General features: G+C 41.3%; 1 protein-coding gene across 2 annotated transcripts in view; it reads left to right on the plus strand.

The window, feature by feature from the left end:
- The first annotated feature begins 360 nt into the window (after positions 1-360).
- IL20RA (interleukin 20 receptor subunit alpha) overlaps positions 361-22863 on the plus strand; it is a 34929-nt gene continuing 12426 nt past the window's right edge. For both annotated transcript variants that reach the window (XM_057311017.1, XM_026504884.4), the window contains exons 1-2: positions 361-552; positions 21884-22019. In XM_057311017.1, the coding sequence (XP_057167000.1) occupies positions 429-552; positions 21884-22019 (260 nt within the window). In that variant the 5' untranslated portion in view covers positions 361-428. The remainder of the gene's footprint in view (positions 553-21883; positions 22020-22863) is intronic.

The following is a 22863-nucleotide window of genomic DNA, read 5'->3' on the forward strand; positions in this document are numbered from 1 at the left end:
TAAGAAACAAATACCCATCTCATTCTTCAGGCACTGACCTCTGACATTTCGAAGCTTCGAGGAGCGACTCTCAGGCCTGAATACCAGACTCACTTTTCTGTGTGCTCACCTCACTCTCTCCTCCCTGGAGTGCGGTGTTACCTACACCAGTGACCTGGCAGGTCGGGGCCGTGGAAACTCGTTCAGACTCTCGGAACTGCGTGGCTGGGGGCCAGAAATCGCGGGGTCCCTCCCCTCGCGCTGGCAGCCAGCCGGGCTGCGGCGGGACGCGGGTGGGGCACAGCCGGGGTACCGCCTCCCTGGGCTCCGGCCGCAGACAGCGCCGCGCGCCGCGCCAGCCGAGGGCCCAGGGATCCGAGGAAGGCAGCGGCTCGAGGGGGCGGGTCGCTGCGGGCCGCCCGCCGAGATGTGACCCGGCCCCGTCGCCCATGTGGGCCCGCCGACCCCCGGCGGGAGCGGCGGCCAGAGGGGTCCGGGCGCCCGGCCGCCGTGCCCTGCGGCTGCTGCTGCCCCTGCTGCTGCTGCTGGCGGCCGCGCCGTCGGGACGCGCAGGTAGGCGGGTGCGGGACGGGGACGTGACCGGGCCCGGCCCGCCGACGGCCGAGCGCCGCCCAGGTCCGTCAGCCCGCGGGTGTCGCGTTCACGCGCGCGGAGCGGGAGGCGCGGGGGTGGGCGCCAGGAGCCCTGGGAGAAACTCACCGCCGCCTCGCGCGCGCCTGCTGCGGCGACAAGTTTGCAGGACTGAGAGTTTCACTCTTCCCGTTGCCGGGGGTGCAGTGAGGTGGAGGAAGTGTGACAGTGGTGGCTCTGAGTGGAACCCGCAGCTCGGAACTTGAGGTTGGCGGCAGTGACCGTGCGCAGGCGCCCGCCCGTACCCGCCGCCCTTCAACAAGGACCAACCCTGGGCTGGCAGTGACCGTTGCGCCTTCTAGAAAATACCGACTCCCGGGAAGGGTCTGCTTGGAAAGAACAGGGTCTAGACAGAGGCAGCGTTTCTAAAATAAGATTGGCTCTCTTGAGCACGTCATTGTTTCTCCTTTGCAGTTACGACCATGTACAGATATGTGCTCTTTGATTTTTTGGAAATAACAAAACTTTTAACTGATTTAGGATATAAGGTAACTGAAATGTGCTTTGCTGTGTTTTTAAGTTTAAATTCTACCAACTGGAATCCAGTAAGCCAGGATGATTCATTAACCTGATTTCTTTTTTTCTTCTGCATTTCTGGCATATGAGAAAAGATTTTTTTTTTTTGAAAGCAAGATATCAGGGATTTTTTGAAAAACTAAAATCAGCAAAACTTCCCAAATATTGTACTTTGTAGGGACGTGGTTCGGGCTTTTATGCCTTTTAACCCAGAGCTGAACAGCAGTGAATGCAGAAAGAAAGTTGCCCTCGAATGTGCACTGTTCTTAGTAGTCTAAGAAAAAGTTATTTAAGTTTTTTTTTAAAGATTTTATTTATTTATTTGACAAAGATAGAGGCAGCCAGCGAGAGAGGGAACACAAGCAGGGGAAGTGGGAGAGGAAGAAGCAGGCTCCCAGCGGAGGAGCCTGATGTGGGGCTCAATCCCAGAACGCGGGGATCACACCCTGAGCCCAAGGCAGACGCTTAACGACTGAGCCACCCAGGCGCCCCATTATTTAAGTTTGATACAGTTATTATGGAAGCAACCCCACTGTCCATGATAGATGAACGGATAAACAAGATGCATTACCCATGCACACACCACCTACAGAATATGTCTCAACCATAGAAAAGAATGGGATTTTGCCATTTGCAAAAACATGGGTGGACCTAGAGAGTATTAAACTAAGTGAAATAAGTCAGGCAGAAAAAGGCAAGTACCATATGATTTCACCCATGTGTGGAATCTAAAAAAGAAAACAAATGAATAAACAAACGAAAAGCAGAAACAGACCCATAAATAGTGAGACCAAACTGATGGTTGCCAGAGGGAAAATAGTGGGAAATGGGCAAAATGAGTGAAGGAGAGTGTGAGATCCAGGCTTGCAGTTATGGAATGAATAAGTCATGGGGATAAAAGGTACAGCACAGCGAATATAGTCAGTGTTATTATAATAGTGTTGTACTGTGATAGTAGTTATACATGTGAGCATAGCATACTTATACTTGTGGGATCGCTATGTTGTACACCTGAAACTAATGTAACATGGGGTGTCAACTACACTTCAATAGGAAGAAATCAGAAAGGGAGACAAACCATGAAAGACTCTGGACTCTGGGAACTAAACTGAGGGTTACAGAAGGGAGGTGGGTAGGGAGATGGCGTAAGCAGGTGATGGGTAATAAGGGGGGCACATGTGGTGATGAGCACTGGGTGTTATATGCAACTAATGAATCATTGAACACTACATCAAAAACTAATGATGTACTATATGCTGGCTAATTGAACATAATACAAGAATTTTTTAAAATAAAAAAGGAAAAACACAGTAATAATAAGTTCAATAGAGTTACAAAAGTTAAGAAGTGTGCATATCGATGTTGGAGAGATTTTTAAACAATAGATATTATACCCCAAAAATGTTTCTCTTCAAAATCCTGCATTTCTCAAAAAGTATAGTCATTTTATTTTATTTTGTATTCATAAATATATTTATAATATATTATTATATGATTTTATATTACATTATTTTATAGCTATTTCCTACATATGCTGAACGGAAAGAGACTACTCCTGACTTAGATATTGAGTCTTCAACTAACAGACATGAATTTTCTTGTTTCTATATTTAATCAAAGAGAGAAATAAAGCTTGCTCCATAATTGGGTTGTGGGGCTGACATTAGAAGGTAGTAATATTGTTGGCATTAAAGCAAAATTTGAGGGGGAAAAAAAACCCAGAAGACTCTTTTCTGATCCACAAGACCCAGGTACTTTCTTAGCTCTTCTAAAAGCATTGCTGTTTTCTTCTGGGTCTTCAGGCACCCTAAGGACTGCTGGAAAAACCAGGTTAGAAGCTACCTGGATACCATACTTACCTCTTAATAGAGAGTGATTTCTATCCTGATGGGTCAGCCACAATATCTACTAAACAGTGTGGGCTGTGGGTTAGATGACATTGCCACTCTTGGGTAGGGAAATACTTAAATTTTTTGAACGTTTTAGCACAAATATTCAGTCACCCAACTCAGTATTTGGATCAGGCTATATAAACCAACCATTCAAAGACAAAAAAAAAAAACTCAACATAGCATCAACATTTTAGGAAAGTTAAATGATTAAATTTTAAAAAGTTAAAAATTAAATTGATATTTAATTTCAGGCAAGCTTTTAACAGAATTCAGAATATCCGTGATTTTCCCTCAAGGCAGGCATGACACCCACATTCATTTTCACTCTCTAAACTCTCCAGGGACAGAGTTTCACCAGCGAGTTTATCCTTGTTGCATATCAAAATCTGCCCTGTTGGCCCATTCCCATGCTTACTCTTCAGTGAAGATAAGGAGCTGTGGTCAGCATCGTATAAACAAGCATCTGAAGCCGATAAGAGAGAGAGGGAGAAGATGACTTCCCAAGGTCATGTTCTCCTCTCCTCAAGCCTTTCAGAGGTATCCATTGCTGTAGAATAATTCTGAACTCGCCTACAAGGTTTTGTGTGGACCACTCCTTCCTGTCTCTCAGCCTTACCTCACACCACTTACTTCCTGCTATACTGTCCTTTTTCCAGTGCCTAGAGCAAGCCAAACCATTTTTCATCTCAGAGACTTCATACTTGTAGTTCCTTGCGCTACACTGTTCCTACCCCCCTATCCCTAACCCACAATTCTAACTCCTGCTCAGACTTGACATCTCACCTCTAATAAGCCTCCCTCAAGGGGATCTGCCCAAGATCCCCAAAGAAGGAAAAGAATATGGAGTTTATTAAGCATGTCTAGGAACAAATGAGCTTAGCTTTACTTTTGGAGCTTTTAGAATACAGCGTAAATATCACTACTACATCTATGCTTATTAGAACTAATTTGCTATAATTAACATGGTGAAGGTATGTGTTGAAGTCTCTGTTCTTTGATATCAACACAGCAGCTTTTGGGTATTCTATTTCACTGAGAAGTTATTTGTACACACACAGATGGTTCCAGTGGTCTTATTAAGTTCCCTTCATTATTTTTTTAACTTTTAATTTTGAAATAATTTGACGCTTACAAAAAAGTTTCAGAAACCGTAGGCTTTCTGTAAATCCCTTAGCTGGTTTCTCCCAGGTTTAACATCTTACATAACCATTGTACATTGTTCAGAACCAGGACATTAACGTTGGTATAATAGACTCACCAAACTATAGACCTTGCTCGGATTTCAACCATTTTTCCACTAAGGCTCTTTTTCTGTTCCAGAATCCCACTTTACCTTTTGCTGTCTTGTCTCCTTCGTCTCCTCCAATCTATGACAATTCCTCAGCCTGTTCTTGCTTTCCTGTCCTTGACACTTTGGAGTGTCATCTCTTCTTAGAATGTCCTCCATTGGTCGTGTGATGTTTCTTCACGATGAGAGTGAGGTTGTTCCTTTAGAGCAAATTATGTTGTCTTTCTCAGTGCATCATAGCAAAGGATTTATGATATCAGTATGTCCTGTTTGTGGGAACGTTAACCTTGATCGCTTGGGTAAGGTGGTGTCTGCAGGGATTTTCATTGTGTAGTTACTGTTACTTTGGGGGAAGACATAAGGTCATTTCTTGTACATTTGCATGGCTTCCACATTTCTCAGCTCGAGGCGCGTCCCCAGCCTGTCTAAAGAGCATCACGTATCCCAGATCCCAGCATGTGGTGTAGGATTGCCAGCCTCACTCCAGAATGTGTGTACCTACTGCCTGTAACTCTTTATTGAGCTACCTCTAAAACAAATCTGGGAAAGGCAGTATTCAGTATCAGAGAATAACGAAGGAGATTTGTTATCTCTGCGAGGTGGTGTGGTATAGGAACAACGTGGTAGGGCGGAGGAGCGACTGACAGTTCTCTGAGTGTACCTTTGGTACGGCTCTGACTGGTAGAGCCATAGGTGGGACACATATTTCCCATTTAAGCATAAACTTTGGACAAAGGAATGGGTAGATGGAATTGTTTGTGTTATAAAATGAATATGTTAGATAAGCATTTCAACATAAAACATTAATTATTTTTTATAATATATATTTTTTAAGATTTTTAAATTTATTTTCGAGGAAGAGAACACGGGAGCAGAGACGGGGTGGGGGGAGCAGAGGGACAAGCTGACTCTGCACTGAACCCAGGGCTTGACGTGGGGCTTGATTCCATGAGCCTGAGATCATGACCTGAGCCGAAATCAAGAGTCAGACGCTAGCCGACTGAGCCACCCAGGTGCCCCTATATCTATGTGTTGCCTTTGTTAGTCCTTGGCATAGTACTTTTCACAAAATATTACGCAGTAAATTTGCGGGTTTTTGCTTAAAAGCACCTTTACACACATGATGTTTTTTAAAAATGATTTTCTATTTGCATCTTTTTCTTCTTTGTACAATTTTACCAGGTATCATTGACACCTTTATCTCCATGATGATTTTAAAAAATAGACATCTGGGAATCAGCTGCAGCTTAAAGTAGCATATATTTTAAGGAGTAGCATCATTTTATCCATCTTATTAACATTACACTTATGCTATGAGTGTGATATTTTGAAAACATTCTGAATTTTCTTGGTCCATATTTATGTTTGTTTGGCACAAAAACTGATACCAGAAAAATGAATTAAATCATTATCATCAATTCCAAGATACATCAATTACTTATAAAATTGGAGAACAAGAAAACTTTAGGGAAAAAATTGCCAGCTGGAGATATTAAAATTAAATCCTCTACTTTAGTTTTCAGAATTCCTTTGGATATAGAAACCTGGGGTTGACAGGACATTATTAAAGTCCCATTCAACAGCTCCTCATATGAATCTTCTCCACAGCATTACTTCCAGATCATTACCTCTCTGCTGTTTGAGCACCTGTCATCATGGGACACTCACTGCCTGGCACCCAAGCAGGATGTCCTGTTACTACAGACTTCCAACTGTGAAAATGTCCTTCCATGTAAAGAGCTAAGGTCTCACTCCCTTGCATCTTCACCCATAGTTGGCCCTCACCCTATGCTGCTGAAGCCATGCACAACAGGCCGTACAGATAACCGAAGGCACCATCTGTGTCTTTTCCCCTCTCAGCCAACCACCTTCCAGTTACGTCATGCCAGCCTCTCTCCTGGTCTTTCTAGCATGTGTGTGTTCCAGTTTGTCTGCAAGTTTCCAAGCTGCCTCCCTGTAGGTCATGAGGAGACGGCTGGTCTACTAACATTGCAAACACGCCTGGCGTGTTTGTCCTTAATGTCCTAATGATTCAGCATCAGGTTCTTAGTGAACATAGGTTTCCTGATACCTGAAAGCTGCCCTCCTTTTCTTTGTTGTCCTCTCCTAGGAGACACAGACTCTGAACCCTCATTTCAACTCAGGCTTTCATATGAAGAAAATTTCACTTCGTGGAGGTAGTTTTCTTTCTGTTTGCTTCTCAAAGGATAGAAGATGGAAGTATGGCATAGTGTTTGATCTAGAACTTGTGTCTGTGATGCAATTAAGGATACTCTTTTCTGGAAAGAAAAAATTTTCCTGATTATCTATTCAACTCTAGTTCTGTTTTTTGACTGTGGTGGTCACCGTATTGCACACCATATTGCACACCATATTGCACACCATACAGCTGCCACAGTCCCCTCATGCGCTGCTTTCTCGGAGGCCGGCTCTGCCTCCAGTCACAGAGAACTGGCATACTTTTTCCGCTACGGACTTGTCAGTAAGTTGTCCTCAGACTTCCTGATTCTCAACATGTATGCTTTTCATCCAGCCTCCTCAAAGTTCCATCCCATACAGTTGCATTTGTATTTTGGTGGTATGAGGTTTTTTTGGCAACTGCATTGTCCTAGTTAAAACATGTGCTTACATTATTTCCTCCATTTAATTTTTCTCCCTCTCAACTTTGCAGATCTTTTGCCTCTTGCATCAATCCCCTCATCTTTACTTTCTGGAGAGTCGGCAGCCCTTCAAGCATTCGTCGTTCTCCTCAGTAAACGCTGGGTTCATTTTTGAGGAAAGATGCAAGCAAACAAAATATACCTCTTGTATTAGTTTTCTGAAACTGCCGTAACAAAGTACCACAAACTGAGTAGCTTAAAATAGCGTAAATGTATTCTCTCACAGTTCTGGAAGCTAGAAGCCTGAAATTCCGATGTGGGCAGGGCTGACTCCCCCTGAGGGCTGTGAGGGAACATCTGTGCCGTGCGTCTCTCCTAGCTTCCGGTGGTTGCTGAAATCCTTGGCACCCCTTGGCTTGCTGATCGTCATTCCAATTCTCTGCCTTCGCATGGAGCTGTCCCTGTCTCTTCACACAATCTTCCCTCTGTGCACGTCTCTCTTTGTGTCCAAATTTCCCCCTTTTATAAGGATACCAGTCACATTGGATTAGGCCCACCCTAATCACCTCTTTTTAACTGATTACCTCTCTAAAGACCCTACACCTAATTAAGGTTACTTTATGAGGTACCGGGGGTGAGGATTTCAACATACTTCTTTTGGGGAGGCACAACTGGATTCCTAAGTACCTGCCATACCCTCACAGGCTCCTAGGGCAGGATCCATGAGCTTGGCTTCTAACGTGCAGAAAAGCTACCTTCTCAGCCCCACGCAGTGGCGCTCCTCCTCGGCATGTTCATAGTCTATGTCCTCTGCCAAAGGGCAACCTTCATAGAAGCGTCCTGCCTGAAAGTCTCTCCTGAGAATGTTGAGGGCAGAGATGAGGTCTTCTCTTGTACTTTCCATAACATGAACGTAAGAGAGAGACACCATTTGGTAATACATTCAAATATGGAATTGCTATTTTGTAAGCCTAAAACTAATATAGGTCAATTCTAGCTCAATAAAAGAGGTGGGGAGCCATCAGTGGTGTGTAATCAAGACAGTGCAGTGTAAATTTTTTCAGCAGAGAGGCTCACTGTCCTCGGACCCCTACCTCCTGCCTCAGCTTCTCCGAGGGGCGCTTTCACTGCAAAATCCTCACTCTTGCACCAGCAAGGACCATTTTCACAGTTAAGGCTAACTATCCATCTGATTCCAAGCCAGCCCTCCTCCTCCATTTTAGATTAAAATATATGTATTGCAAAAAGTCCACTAAATTATCTACTAAAGGCTCTACTTTGTTATTGTAAAAATTAGCTCGTAATTCCTAAGTGTAAAATAGAATATCACATGCAGTTCAGGAGCAAATAACTTAGGGGAATAAGGTATTCGATGTGGTCAGACTTAACCAAGAAGAATAACCTTATCCATTTTGAGTTTTCGGAAGTTAAAATAAACCTGACACAATATGATTTGAGCACTTTTCATTCATCCAGTGTCATTCGTTCATATCTCTCAGGAACAGTTGTAGGCATTGAGGTGAACATGAAAACAAGGTCTCTTTCTTCACAGAGCTTTTAGTCACAGACAGGTAATGACGTTAAAGTAAAAATGCCAGAATTGAGAAAATCACAGTTCTTTAACAGCAGAGAACAAGGTAACCAATTAAATCTAGAAGGCAGGCAGGGCTTCCTCTAAAAAGGGTCCTCTAAATTGAGACTCATAAGAGTTGCTGGCATATATATATATATATATATATATATATATATATATATACACACACACACATATATATATATTAGACATATATAAAATTTTATATATATCACTTCACATTCTCCCTATTGAAGGAGAAAAGTTGCATTATATAAGCAGTGAGCTGTCAAAGTAAATGTCTTGCTTATGAACCAATACTTCCAATGCTTTTAGGAAAAACATAAATTTAATAAATAGTTACAGGTAGGCTATCATCCGTATTATGTAAAACAATTATAATTCAACATAAACTCAGCTCTTTTGCATTTCAAATATTAGCAGGAAAATACAGGCATACCTCATCTTATTGCACTTTGTCGATATGGCATTTTTCACAAAGTGAAGATTTGTGGCAAGCATGCCTCCAGCAGGTAGGTCCCCGGCAGCATTTGCTCACTTTGTATCTCTGTATCACATTTGATGATTCCAACAATATTTCAAACTTTTTCATTATTATTTTTTAATAATAATTTTTTATTATGTTATGTTAGTCACCATACAGTATATCCTTAGTTTTTGATGTAGTGTTCCATGATTCATTGTTTGCATATGACACCCAGTGCCATGCAATATGTGCCCTCCTTAATACCCATCATCGGCCTATCCCAGTCCCCCACCTCCCTCCCCTCTGAAGCCCTCAGTTTGTTTCCCAGAGTCCACAGTCTCTCAAGCTTCATTCCCCCTTCTGTTTACCCCCCTTCATTCTTCCCTTCCTTCTGCTACCGATCTTCCTGCATTTCTTCTGTTCCATAAATGAGTGAAACCATATGATAATTGTTTTTCTCTGCTTGACTTATTTCACTTAGCATAATCTCCTCCAGTCCCGTCCATTTTGCAGCAAATGTTGGGTAATCGGGGTAATCGTTCTGAGTAATATTCCATTGTATATATGGGCCACATCTTCTTAATCCAGTCATCTGTTGAAGGGCATCTCGGCTCCTTCCATGATTTAGCTATTGTGGACAATGCTGCTATGAACATTGGGGTGCATATGGCCCTTCTCTTCACTACGTCTGTATTTTTGGGGTAAATACCCAGTAGTGCAATTGCTGGATCATAGGGTAGCTCAATTTTTAACTTTCTAAGGGACCTCCACACTGTTTTCCAAAGTGGCTATATCAACTTGCATTCCCGCCAACAGTGTAAGAGGGTTCCCCTTTCTCCACATCCTCTCCAACATTTGTTGTTTCCTGCCTTGTCCATTTTTGCCATTCTAACTGGTGTAAGGTGGTATCTCAAGGTAGTTTTGATTTGAATTTCCCTGATGGCTAATGATTTTGAACATTTTTCCATGTGTCTGTTAGCCCTTTGTACATCCTCATTGGAAAAGTGTCTGTTCATATCTTCTGCCCATTTTTTTGATTTATTTGTTTCTCGTGTATTGAGTAGATCTTGGATACCAGTCTTTTATCTGTAGCATCATTTGCAAATATCTTCTCCCATTCCGTGGGCTGCCTCTTAGTTTTTTTGACTATTTCCTTGGCTGTGCAGAAGCTTTTTATCTTGAGAAAGTCCCACAAGTTCACTTTTTCTTTTGTTTCTCTTGCCTTTGGAGATGTGTCATGAAAAAAGTTGCTGTGGCCGATGTCAAAGAGGTTGCAGCCTGTGTTCTCCTCCATGATTTTGATGGATTCCTGTCTCACATCGAGGTCTTTCATCCATTTGGAGTTTATCTTTGTGTATGGTGTGAGACAGTGGTCAAGTTTCATTCTTTTGCATATAGCTGTCCAATTTTCCCAGCACCATTTATTGAAGAGACTGTCTTTTTTCCACTGGATATTTTTTCCTGCTTCGTCAAAAGTTAGTTGCCCAAAGAGCCGAGGGTCCATTTCTGGGCTCTCTATTCTGTTCCATTGGTCTATGTGTCTGTTTTTGTGCCAATACCATGCTGTCTTTGTGATCACAGCTTTGTAGTATAGCTTGAAATCCGGCAATGTGATACCCACAGCTTTGTTTTTCCTTTTCAATAATTCCTTGGCGATTCGGGGCGTTTTCTGGTTCCACACAAATTTAAGGGCTGTTTGTACATTTGTTATGGTTATTGGTGATCTTTGATCAGTGGTTCTGACTTGCTGAGTGATGGTTAGCTCAGATGATGGTTAATATTTTTTAGCAATAAAGTATCTTTTAATTAAGTTATGTACATTGTTTTCTTTTTTTTAAGATTTTATTTATTTATTCGACAGAGATAGAGACAGCCAGCGAGAGAGGGAACACAAGCAGGGGGAGTGGGAGAGGAAGAAGCAGGCTCATAGCAGAGGAGCCTGGTGTGGGTCTCGATCCCATAACGCCGGGATCACGCCCTGAGCCGAAGGCAGACGCTTAACCGCTGTGCCACCCAGGCGCCCCTGTACATTGTTTTCTTAGACATAATGCTGTTGCACATTTTGTAGACAACAGTATAGTGTAAACATAACTTTCGTATTCACTGGGAAACCAAAAAATGCATTTGGCTCACTTTATTGTGATACTGACTTTAGTGCAGTGGCTTGGAACGGAAACTGCAGTCTAGGGTATACCTGCGAAGCTATATCCTGCCCTAAGCGTAGTCTATCTATAGGTTACCAAGTAGTTAATATTCCCTTTCTCACCTACAATTCTTTCTTATATAACTACACATCAGAAAACAAAACATGGGCAGGAGTAAGGAGCTTAGCAGCCACAGGATAGCCTGACTTCACGGTCATTGGCAGCCTCAAGTCACTGTGGTCTGTGGCTCTTTGCAATACCGAATCAAACCACACACGGTTATCAAAAGGCACAATTGTTACAGCTGTGGTTTTGCAAGATAGGGCTGGTGTCCTAGGTGCTATTTCCCACTTCCTTAATCAACACAGCCCTTTGAAGGCTCTGTTGGCTTTAGTGAGCAAGAGCAAAGGGAATGTCTTAATTGATCCATTCTCTCAGTTGTCCCTGGAGAAGTTCCAAGGCTGTCAGTGCAGCAGTGCCCTTGACTTCTCTTTGTGGGTGGCCTCTTCATTGTTGCTCTGCTTTTCTCATGACCTGGGCTTTTTTCCATCTTTGTGTCAGTTAAGGACCTAAAAGAGCTGATCTTCAGTGTGGCCCACGCAGCATGCGGGACTTCTGTTCATTTTATTGCATATAGTTACACAACGTCATCCAGGCACAGTTCAACCCCAAAGAGGTCTGATCGTAGTCCTGGTCACCCACAAAAACATCACAGCACCTACTTGTCACTATAGAGGAGAGCTGGCCTACTGAAAACATGTTTACCTTTCTGACAGTGTTTCTGATGGCTACTGTACACTTCCATTTTGGTCTTGTTCAACTGAAAAATCTGAGATTACAACGGTGACCACACCATCAACCTCATTTACCTCAAAATCCCAGTCAACAATGAACAAGAAGTCCCACATGCTGCCACTAAAATCACCACTAAATAATTACTTCTGAGTTACTTTCCACTAAATAATTATTTTTAAAACTCTCTGACTTTTTCTATTAATCACTTTCTCACATTTTTGTCTTGCTGACTTTCTCTCTGAAAATTTCAAGTGATAGAAATACGAATAAAAGAATGGCTTTGCTCCTGTGAGGATAAAGAAGTACTAGTTGTGAAAATGATTTGAAAAATAGATGATATTTAACTAATACTTGTTAATTGAACTTGGAATTCCCAACAGCTATTCTTTTCAGTACCTTAGTGGTCCCAAATGGGTTGCCCTTAACTCTTTTCTTCTTTTTTTAATAATAATTTTTATTATGTTATGTTAGTCACCATACAGTATATCCTTAGTTTTTGATGTAATGTCCCATGATTCATTATTTGCGTATAACACCCAGTGCTCCATGTAATATGTGCCCTCCTTAATACCCATCACCGGCCTATCCCAGTCCCCCACGCCCCTCCCCTCTGAAGCCCTCAGTTTGTTTCCCAGAGTCCATAGTCTCTCGTGGTTCATTCCACCTTCTGTTTACCCCCCCTTCATCCTTCCCTTCCTTCTCCTACTGATCTTCCTGCTGTTTCTTATGTTCTATTAATGAGTGAAACCATATGATAATTGTCTTTCTCTCTTCTTACTTTCATCTTTTCCTTTCCAAGGCAAGTTATCAAGTACTACAGGCTCCCAACCCACATTCGAATCTACTTCTTCACAGTTACTATGATGTTCATTATTACAAATCAAGATACTTTAGAGATCACAAAATGTAGAGAAAATCAAGTTCTTTCCACAAAAAGCTAATTTCTAAAAGGGAAAGGAAGACATTTATATAAGAGATGACATAAAGTAGTACAACTGGTTTTCTAACCATGGGGCTGACATATACAACTTAATAACGACATCTTCAAAATAGGCCTTTTAGAAGGTGATGCAAAAAATCTCACCACAAAGTATTTTTTAACCTCCTTTTTACAGAGTTCCAAGTAGAGCCTGTCCATGTTGGTCAGAATAGCCCATTAAGTGGCAAACCTTCATCTTGGAGATATGATTTAATTTTCAAAAGCATTCCAAGCCATTTCCAATAAACTTGGGTAATCAAGCTGGAAAATCAGGCTACCATTGGGCAAAAGCAAGGTGTGACTATAAAAAAAAAAAATGAGATGGAATTTCTTGCATGTTTATGAGCTACCTCTGAAAACAATTACAGCTGAAAGGAAACATGCCCCAAATGCCATGAGCTGAGCAGTACCATAGGAATAATTATAAACCCTCCCCTGGAAACTACACGGAAGATGCACAGCCTCCTTGATGGGTAAACATCAATATATTTCTTTTAAAAAGTAGTCTGGACTTTAAGGTCTTGCTTGCTACTAGGTACCAATGGTAATAGTCAAAAACATGTTTAAGCACATAAATTTATTTGTTGAGGTGTGGCTATAAAGAAATAGCACTGCTTTTTTCTGTATGACTCATGCATCACTCATCCACATAAATGTTCACATTCCTGGCAGGGAAAGCGTACTATTGATGGACTGTGTCCCAGATTCAGACAACCTCTGCTGACTCCATGAGAACAGAGCCTTCTGTGGGTTTCTGGCTTCTGCTGCCCCCTAGTGCCTATTAGTTTCTATTTCTAGCAAACAGTAGGTGCCCAGTAACTATGTTGAATGAATGACGTGACTATGTACAGTTCCACCAGGGTAAGCTTCAATGAAGAAGATATACTTGGATTTTCCTCATTGAGTTTCTTCTGTCTCTCCTTCGAAGCAATCATCTATCACATGCAAAATTTATAATGATCATACAATCCCTTCTTCCCACAACACTGTTCTTAAGACCATTTCCTAAAGGCGGTAGGTGAGTATCCTACTATAGGAGCCCTGTCTTGGTCAGAACGGTTGGTCTCAGTCAAGTATCCGCCAAATGGCTGAATAACCACGGCCAAGTCATGCAGCTTCTCTGGGGTGTTATCAATTCACCTGTAAAGTAAGAGTAGTAACTAAGGAGGACAACACTAAATGAATAATGATTGAGCGCTTTTTTTGTGGCAGGCACTGTTCCAGGAGGTCTACGTAAAAAATCTTATTTAATCATCCCATCCATCCTACGAAGCACATAGTATTGTTTTATTTTACAAAGAGGAGATTGAGGTGTGGAGGTTAAGTAACTGACTTGAGTGCACATGGCTGGTAAGTGGTAGAACAGGGAGGGAGTGGGCTCCAGTGTGGCTCTGGAACTCTTGTTCTTAGAGCTTCTCTCTGACCTACTCACATAAACAATTACTAGAAGCCAGTGAGCGAGGCCAGGTGGCGGCCCTGTGTGAGGTACAGTATTATCAGAGAGAACATCGAGGCAGCGCACAGACAACAATGAGTGGGCCAAGAGAGAGTAGAGAAATAACCGTGGACATGTGGTTCGGGAGAGACCATCAAGTTTATAGGAACTCATGTTAACCCCAACCCATGCTCTCTCCTTCATAGAACACAGCTGGGTATCCTTTCTGAGGTAAATAGTTCCAGGATCATATTTTAAGGGCTGATTTTAAATGACTAGTTTTTAAGGGTCCTTGATATGTAATTAGAGAAGAGAGGAGAAAGAGGAGTTAATATTTTTCAAGAGAACTAGTTTACAACTTGAGACAAAAGAAAATCTCTTTTTCCTTTCAGCACGATGAAGTTAGACAAGACCCAAGAAAATCTGTCTGAAGGCAGCAATACCGTTTGGCTTTCGTTTGGTGGTTAGGACACGTTATGTACAGCTCATGCCCTCTGAAATGGGTTCATCACCCTCTGGTGCTGTTTGTTAACTCTTTTAACCTCACTCCCCACAATAAAGAACTGATACAAGCATATTCAGGTATTTTCCTATTTCAAAAGACACTGCAATGTGTAGCAGCCACTTGCCGTGTGTGGGCTACTGTTCCTTCATTAAAAAGCATCTGTTGAGTGTCTTTTGACTGTTAGTCCCCCGTGTACAATGTAAGTTGGCCAAGGTGGTTTCAAGATACCAAGATTTGGCAGTTCAGGCGGTTCCCACCCCCATTCAGTCCTTCTGTGAATCTGGATCCTGCCCTGCCTCCATGACTTATGTGAGCCCCACCAGCCCCTGGTTAGTTCAGTTCAAAAGCATTTATTTGCCAGGTGCTGGGGATTCAAAGACTATAAGACATGGAGTCCAATGTCAAACGGCTTAGAACCTGGTGATTCCTTAACTCTGTTCTAGCTTCAGAGGGGGCTGGGGGCTGGGGGTTGGAGACATTCTCTGGGTAAGGCTGGGCAGGGTTTCCTCTATGCCAAGGTTCCCTAGTTAGTCGTGAGCTTGAGAAACTTGAGTGGCCCCAAAGGGGAAGTCACCAGAGGTGGACACATTTGACTGTTGAGCCTCTTGCAGCCTGGTTGTTTTCCTCACTGGTGGATGAACATACGGTCCATAACAGGAAAATCAAATTCCTCAGCACCCCAAAGACAGAGGTTTGAGTCACCACAAGACTGATTACCCTGACCCTTCGTGAGTCACTCTAAAAACCTCACACTTTTTATGGGTGTACGTTAAGCACTAAATTGTACATGAGCTTTTCCCACAGTATAATGAAATGGAAATATCTTTGATGGTCAAGCATATAATTAAAAGTGCAACATTTCTTAGAGGATGTAGTATTAGCTTTGAGGCCACTAGGAAAATGTTGCATACCATTTCGCTACACCTGGAGATCTGTATTTATGCAAGGTAACTCTTGGCACAAATGTAGTAGCCACATTCTATAACATTCCATCAATGAAGTTGTCATAGATTTGCCCATTTCAAATGTCATTTATCTATTCTCTTCCTACCAGAAGGACCCAAGAATATAGACAGGACTTTCTCCTTATGGTGTATAACATAGATGAGTCTAGGCTAGAAAACTTCCCCGAAGGTCAAGATATTACAAAAGGAAAATAAACACTGAGAGCAGACACAAATCTAAAGGATGTGGCTTACGGATAGAGCTAACCAATCATTACTTGGAAGTTCATTAGGTAGACACCTCCTTGCTGACCTCTCACAGCTTTGATAAGGCAGAGACCTTCTTAAATAGCTGCAATTCAAGGGGCACCATTAAGTATCCCTCCGTTGCCCAAAGTCCATACCTGCTCAGGAAAGTTCAAAAGAAGCCCAGAGTTCCCACCCCTTTTTGAGGTCTGCTGAGTTCCATTTTCTCTTCAAAGACCAGCCTCTTACCCAGATGACTGTCATCAAGAATGCCCACCCCACCCCACTCCCCTTTAGTGGAGACCATGCATACCCTACATAACATCACATCATCATCATGTCATTAAATTGGTCCAAGCCAATCTTCATTACATGGAGGAATGAGGGGCCTTTTAGTTCCAAAAAATGCTCTAGGAGGAGGGCACCAAAATTGTAGAGGCACAGAACAGTGGAGCAAGTTAGGAAATTGCTGGTAATTTGGCTAGTGAACATGGTGCATTTGGCAGAATTGCAAAAGCAAAGTTCAGACCACACCATGAAGAATCTTGCGTTCCAAACTAAAGTCCTAATCCCACAGCACTCCCAGAAATAAAACTGTGTGCCAATCCAACAGCTCTATAGTGTAGGATGTGAAATGGATGGACCATCAGAGAATCAGAGCTATACTTAGAGGCCATAAATCTATATGAACAAAAATGCTTTTGTTACTCATAAGCTGGCACTTGACTCCTGACATCAATGTGGGTGGGACATAGTTTCACTTCGGTGTTGAATAAATTATCTTATCAGTCTGGGCACGTTAGAAAAATGACTTATCTCAATTTGAATGTTTACTCAGGAGTGTCTTCCTTTATGTTTTCCAAACTTGAAACACAGTGCCTAAGAACTTCACAAAGATTTAAAAACCACGAGTAAATACTAGTTATCAATTCTTTGTCTAAGTGTGCTAGTTCTTCTCCTTAAAAAAAAAAGTGCTAGTTCTATTTGTTATTACTCCTTTGCATCATCAAAACAGATAAAAGGGCAAGTATTCCTTGATAAATCCTCATCTGTTAGCTTTCAAAGCATAGGAATTCTGTTGCTAAGACCCTTGCAGCTCTCCCTCATCAGGAGGCCCTGTTGTTTCTACTTTGAAAACGGAACTGGGAGCTGCCCACCCACCTCCATGTCCACAGCCAGCATCGGGGTTCAAGCCCATCCTTCCTCACTAAGACTATTATAATTATGGTCTTGCTGGTCTCTCCAGTTCTAGTCCTGCCCCCATTCAATCTTTCTCCCCTCAGTAATGAATTAATCTATATGAAATATAAATAGGCTCATGGCATGCCCTATTTAAAGGGTTTCAGTACTTTCCCACAGAATTTCAAATGGAATCCTGATACCTTCCCAAGGGCCTATAGAGATGGCCACTCCAGCTCTACATATTTTTTCAATTTCTTCTTGGCCACTCTCCTCTTCCTCACTTTTTTTTTTTTTCCAAACACAGTTTGACAGTTCTAAGGAAATGTCTTTTTGGATGAGATTTTTTTTTCCATCTCAGGGGTCTTTGCCTGGAACATTGCCCTCCCACCCCAAGCTGACTCTTAAGACCCTATGTGAGTAGGTACTGTGGCCCTCTGCTCCAACCTTATTCCCTTTCATAGCCTAATCACCAAACTTATAAGCACATGTTTGTTTCTTTTTTTACTTGTTAATGGTGTCCCTCTTCCTGCTAGCCTGGGAACTCCAGAAAGGCAGGAACCCATCTGTATTCACCATCAGATATCTACATAGTAGCACTGACTTCATTTCCTGCAGCTGCCTTCACAAAGTACCACAGGCTAAGTGGCTTAAAACAACAAAAATTTATTTTCTTATAGTTCTGGAGGTTAGAAGTACAAAATCAAGGTGTTGGCAGGGCCGTGCTCCCTCTGAAGCCTCTAGAAGAAGTTCCTTCCTTGCTTCTTCCAACTTCTGGGAGTCCCAGGCATTCCTTGGCTTGTAGGGAATCCAGTCCCCCATTTTCAAGTAACATTTTTCCTGTGTCACTGTGTCTTCATCTGGCCATCTTCTTAAAAGGACTCCAGTCACATTGGATTAGAAGTCCTCTCTACTCCGGTATGATCTCATCTTAACTATTTATGCTTGCAACAACCCTACTTCCAAATAAGGAAACATTTTGAGGTACTAGGGTTTAGAACGTCAATATATCTTTTTGGGGACGGCACAATTCCACTGATAATAGCACCTAACGAATATTAGTTGAATGGATAAATAACATGACTCTTGAGCTGATGTTTCTCATCGATATAAGTGGAATTGACTGTAGTGTATTTTGTATAGGAGACAAAGAGCTAAAGCCCAAGGCCAAGGCAAAAGTTCATCTCTAAGTTTTGCTATGGTTTCAAATTGATAGAAGGCATCTACTCAGCAACTAAAAAGACACCAGAATAGACTCAAACACACCCTTCTAAAAATCCCTGTTTTTCTAGTCAACACACATTGTGTGAGGATTGTGTCAAAGCAGAAATAGAGTTCTGCGTGCATTCTCCAGGATCAGATATGGGCCAAAAGGAAATAATCTGAGAGGAAAAGGAAAAGGATTTCTTACTACAGGGTATGGTGGGATCTGAAGAGATGTACTGATGACATCAATATCTAATATTTATTAATACTTAAATGATTCTATATATGAATACCTAGGATAATATGTGTTTTCTCATCAGTCTCGTCTTTGTTTAAATTCAGGTAAGGATTAGTTTGCAAGGGTAGCAGGTGAGTGAGGAGGTTAACAGTGTAGGTTCTGAACCCAACTCCTCCACTTTCTAGCTGTGTGAACTTGTGACACTTCTGTGTCTCAGTTTCCTCATCTGCATAATGGCGATGATAATGGTACCCTCCATAGGGCTGTTATGGGAATTGTATGATTTGGTTGTATAAAGCACATAGAATTGTGTCGGCTGCATGGTAAGGATTCAATAAATGTTAGCTACAGTTTTCATTATATACTAGCCATTGGCCTCACTTCAACTAAATCTTGATGGCTGGCTACCCAAAATGTGGTGATACATATGATTTACCCGTAACGTAGACTTGCAAAGGAAGGCATGTGCATTTCATAACATTTCCAGTGAAATATATCTTCTTTTCAAAAAATAGAATGACGTGAGGAAAAAATTGTTTAACGTTTTAGTGTTATTGTCACACTATTAATTTTCTTTAACCTATTTTGATAATTGACTTGGCATTTCTAGGGGATTATTTAAACAATTATAAAACATGAATCAAGATGTTTGTTGAACCAATGAACATTAATGATTGACAGCACATTCCGGAGCATGGTTCATTTCAGAATAGCAAAATTACTGTATTTCCTCCTAACAATGACCAAGAAAATTAAATTACATTAACCTGAAATGAGCAATCCATTTTTTTTTATTCCATGTCATTTCTTAAAACTGTTTTGGGTATGTTTTAAGCATCTTGAGAATTCTGTCAACTGTTTACTTATATTAAAAGATAAGCAGAAGGGCAACCTCGGTGGCTCAGTTGGTTAAGCAACCTAACCCTTTGTTTCAGCCCAGGTCATGATCTCAGGCTCTTGAGATAGAGCCCCCACCCCCATCAGGCTCCACCTTCAGTGCGGAGTAAGCTTGAAATTCTTTCCCCTCCTCTCTCTCCCTCCCCCTCTATTCCTTCCCACTGAACACAATATCATGCTGTCTTTCTGTTTCTCAAATAAATAAATAAATAAATAAATAAATAAATAAAATATTTTTAAAAATGAGCAGAAATCAGAACTGTTGAAGATAAAGATTTATAGAGATTAAACACTGGCACATATGTCTGGACTATAATATCTCACATAACTTGTGTTTTATATCTCCAAACTTGTTGCCACACACTGGAATATTCTAATTTCTTATCGTTAGTTCTATGGAGCCATGTTTTGATAATATCTTCCATCTATGAGATTATAATACACAGTCTACTTTAATCTTCACTCTTACAAGATGCTAACCACTCTTCACATGCACATGTCATATAAACATGGAGAAACACAGGTTTTAGATCTGAAAAGACCCTAGGAACTTTTTATGTTAAAAGTGTTCCTCACTTTTAAAGGGTTGGAAAACACGATGCTTCATGGCACTGCCTCCCCCATGTTCTCAGTTTCATCCTCAAAGCTCTCATTAAAAATCAGAACCTATTGATAGCACAGAGCAGTATTAAATCACTGATAATTACACATGGCATATGATCTCCCAAAAAAAGACCAATACCAGTTGATATGTGATGGTTCTAGGAGTTAGAAGGATAGAAATCAAAGTCAGGCTGTGTCTTTTTGAGATCTCTCTGCCTCTACCAGACACATACCCACACACTGATCAGCTGATAGTGCTTCTCCTTGAGTACTTAACTTTCTTCTTAAAAATAAAACTGAGGTATTAAAAAAAATGATCAAGGTTAAAAGTAGGAGCCATTACAAATACAGCGTACGCACACACACCCAAACACACACTCAACCACCTATATTTTGGTTACTGTGCTGCATGTTAAAGAGTTTATTTTGGCTTAGAATTAGGGTTGCATTACAAAGTTTAATTCTAAAGCAAAGAATTTTTTTCTGTCTTTTCATTTGGTTTGTGGAATTACAATACATTGTATAGAGCTAATCTTAGCCAAGGATTACCCCAAGGATAAAATTAATTTCTTTCTCTGACACTAGCCCCAGCCAATTTACACAAGAATTACAGGACTGTAGTTAAAATTAGACCAGTCTTTGGTGACTTAGCTAAATTTCATTTCCTAAGTTTGGTTTGCAGTATCAAAATTTGTTATTTTCCAAGTTCATTGACTAAAATATGTGTATTTATGATGAGATATGTTCTTCATAAAATCTGATTGCTTATAACCCAGGACTTTGTGGTCTCTCCAATATTTTAAGTTAACATTTTGATTCTTACATGTTACCAATGATTTTTAAAATTTATTTTAATTCAAGGATCATCCGTGTTTTCTTTTATAAGAAACAGTCCTCCACTTTCCTTTTATCCTTTTCTAATTTGTTGGTAGTGTCTCAATTCTTTATCATTTCTATAGAGAGGATTTCTACAGATTAATCCTCTAGGATATAGTTTTCTTAGAGCACAGTTATGTGAACATATCAGCATTTAATTAAATATGCTGTCTTCCTTCACTGGTTTCTTTTCTAATTATTGCTTTAAAACATATTTTAGTAAAGCTAACCCTAACACCAGTCTCTAAAACTTGAGACTTTCAGGGTCATTTATCTTACATTTTATTTCTGTATCTAATAAGAGGACTGTTTTATTTATAAGCTGGTGCACTAACAGACTACCCCCAAAATGGTTTAAAACAATCATTTAACTTTTCTCACAAGTCTGAGGGTTAACTGGGGCTCAGCTGGATGGTTCTTCCGCTGGTCTCATTTGGAGTCTCTCATGCAGCTTCAGTCCATGGCAGATGCGGCTGGAGTGTCCACAAGTGGCTTCATTCCAGCCTCCTGTTGGAAGGCTGGGCTCTGCTAGGACAACTGAACATTTCCCTCTTTGCGTGGCCTCTTGTGATTTCTCCAACAGAGTGGCCCGGCTTTTAACTGGCAGCTCAGGACTTTCAAAAAGGCAAAAGGAGAAACTGCCAGACCTTCTTAAGACCTAGTCCCAGAGTTACTTCTGCCACATTCTGTTGGTTGAAATGTCATCAGGTCAGCTCAGGTTTAGGAGGAAATAGGACGTCCGTACTGGAAAGTGTGGTTAGTTGGGCCATGTCTGAACACCGTCTACCACACGGGTTATGTTTTTCTTTTTCTCCGTTAAGACCTTGATTCTTCTCTACTCCTTTTTCAGTTCTCTGCATCTCTGGTGGTTTACCCCAGCCTACGAATATCACCTTCTTATCCATAAACATGAGGAATATTCTCCAGTGGAGTCCACCAGAGGGCCTACAAGGAGCTGAAGTTACTTATACTGTGCAGTATTTCATGTAAGTTGGTCCTTTTGCCTGATTTATAAGCACAAGACTCAGACACCTAGTAACTGTGCAAAGACAAACCATCTATTGTACTAAGTGGGGAAAATAAAAGTTTTAGATATTCCTTGCTAAATTTTCTTGGAATGTTCTGTCAGATCAAATTAGAAAACTGTTTCTTGGTGAAGACAGACGCATTGGGTGCTGAGGTGAGGGAAAGTTACTTAAGTGGGGGAAAAGCTGTTGGTCAAAATGTTATTCTGTGCCTGAGAAAACAAGGAAATCCATCATCTCTGAAATATCTAAACTTAATTGGAATTACAGACATTTTTAAGTGAAACTGAGTGCAGAATTCTGTACCACTAGTTCTTCCTATTAAAGATAGTGGCGAATGGACATTTTCACATTCCACCTGTCCCTCAAAACTCATTGCAAGCAAGAAAGAACGCAAAACATATAGATGGTGCCCATGTTCGAGGAAACAGAGGAAATGGCCAAACCCCAAGCCACAAGCTATGCAGCGTCCAAGCCAAATACCATGAAATCTGAAGGAAAACAATTGCACAATCTGAAAGCAAATCTATACCTTCTTAAACTCCAACGGTAGAAAATAATTTCACAAGAATAAATGTCACAGGATTAAGAGGCTTACCTAACAACCTAAAAATGTGCAATCTAAGGATTTCTGCCACCAGAAATGGAGGAAATGTCCCCATGAGCCCCAGTTTGGTGCCACAGAATGTCAGAGAAGGAGGAGCTGAAAGAGAAATCATGTTCAAGTGACACATTCACTGTAGAGGCCCAGTCATCCCGGTGGGGTGGGTGCAGGAGGGAGGGGAAGTGATGATGGCTGGGACTA

This window comes from Ursus arctos, unplaced genomic scaffold, assembly GCF_023065955.2.
Source record: "Ursus arctos isolate Adak ecotype North America unplaced genomic scaffold, UrsArc2.0 scaffold_13, whole genome shotgun sequence".
Taxonomy (NCBI): domain Eukaryota; kingdom Metazoa; phylum Chordata; class Mammalia; order Carnivora; family Ursidae; genus Ursus; species Ursus arctos.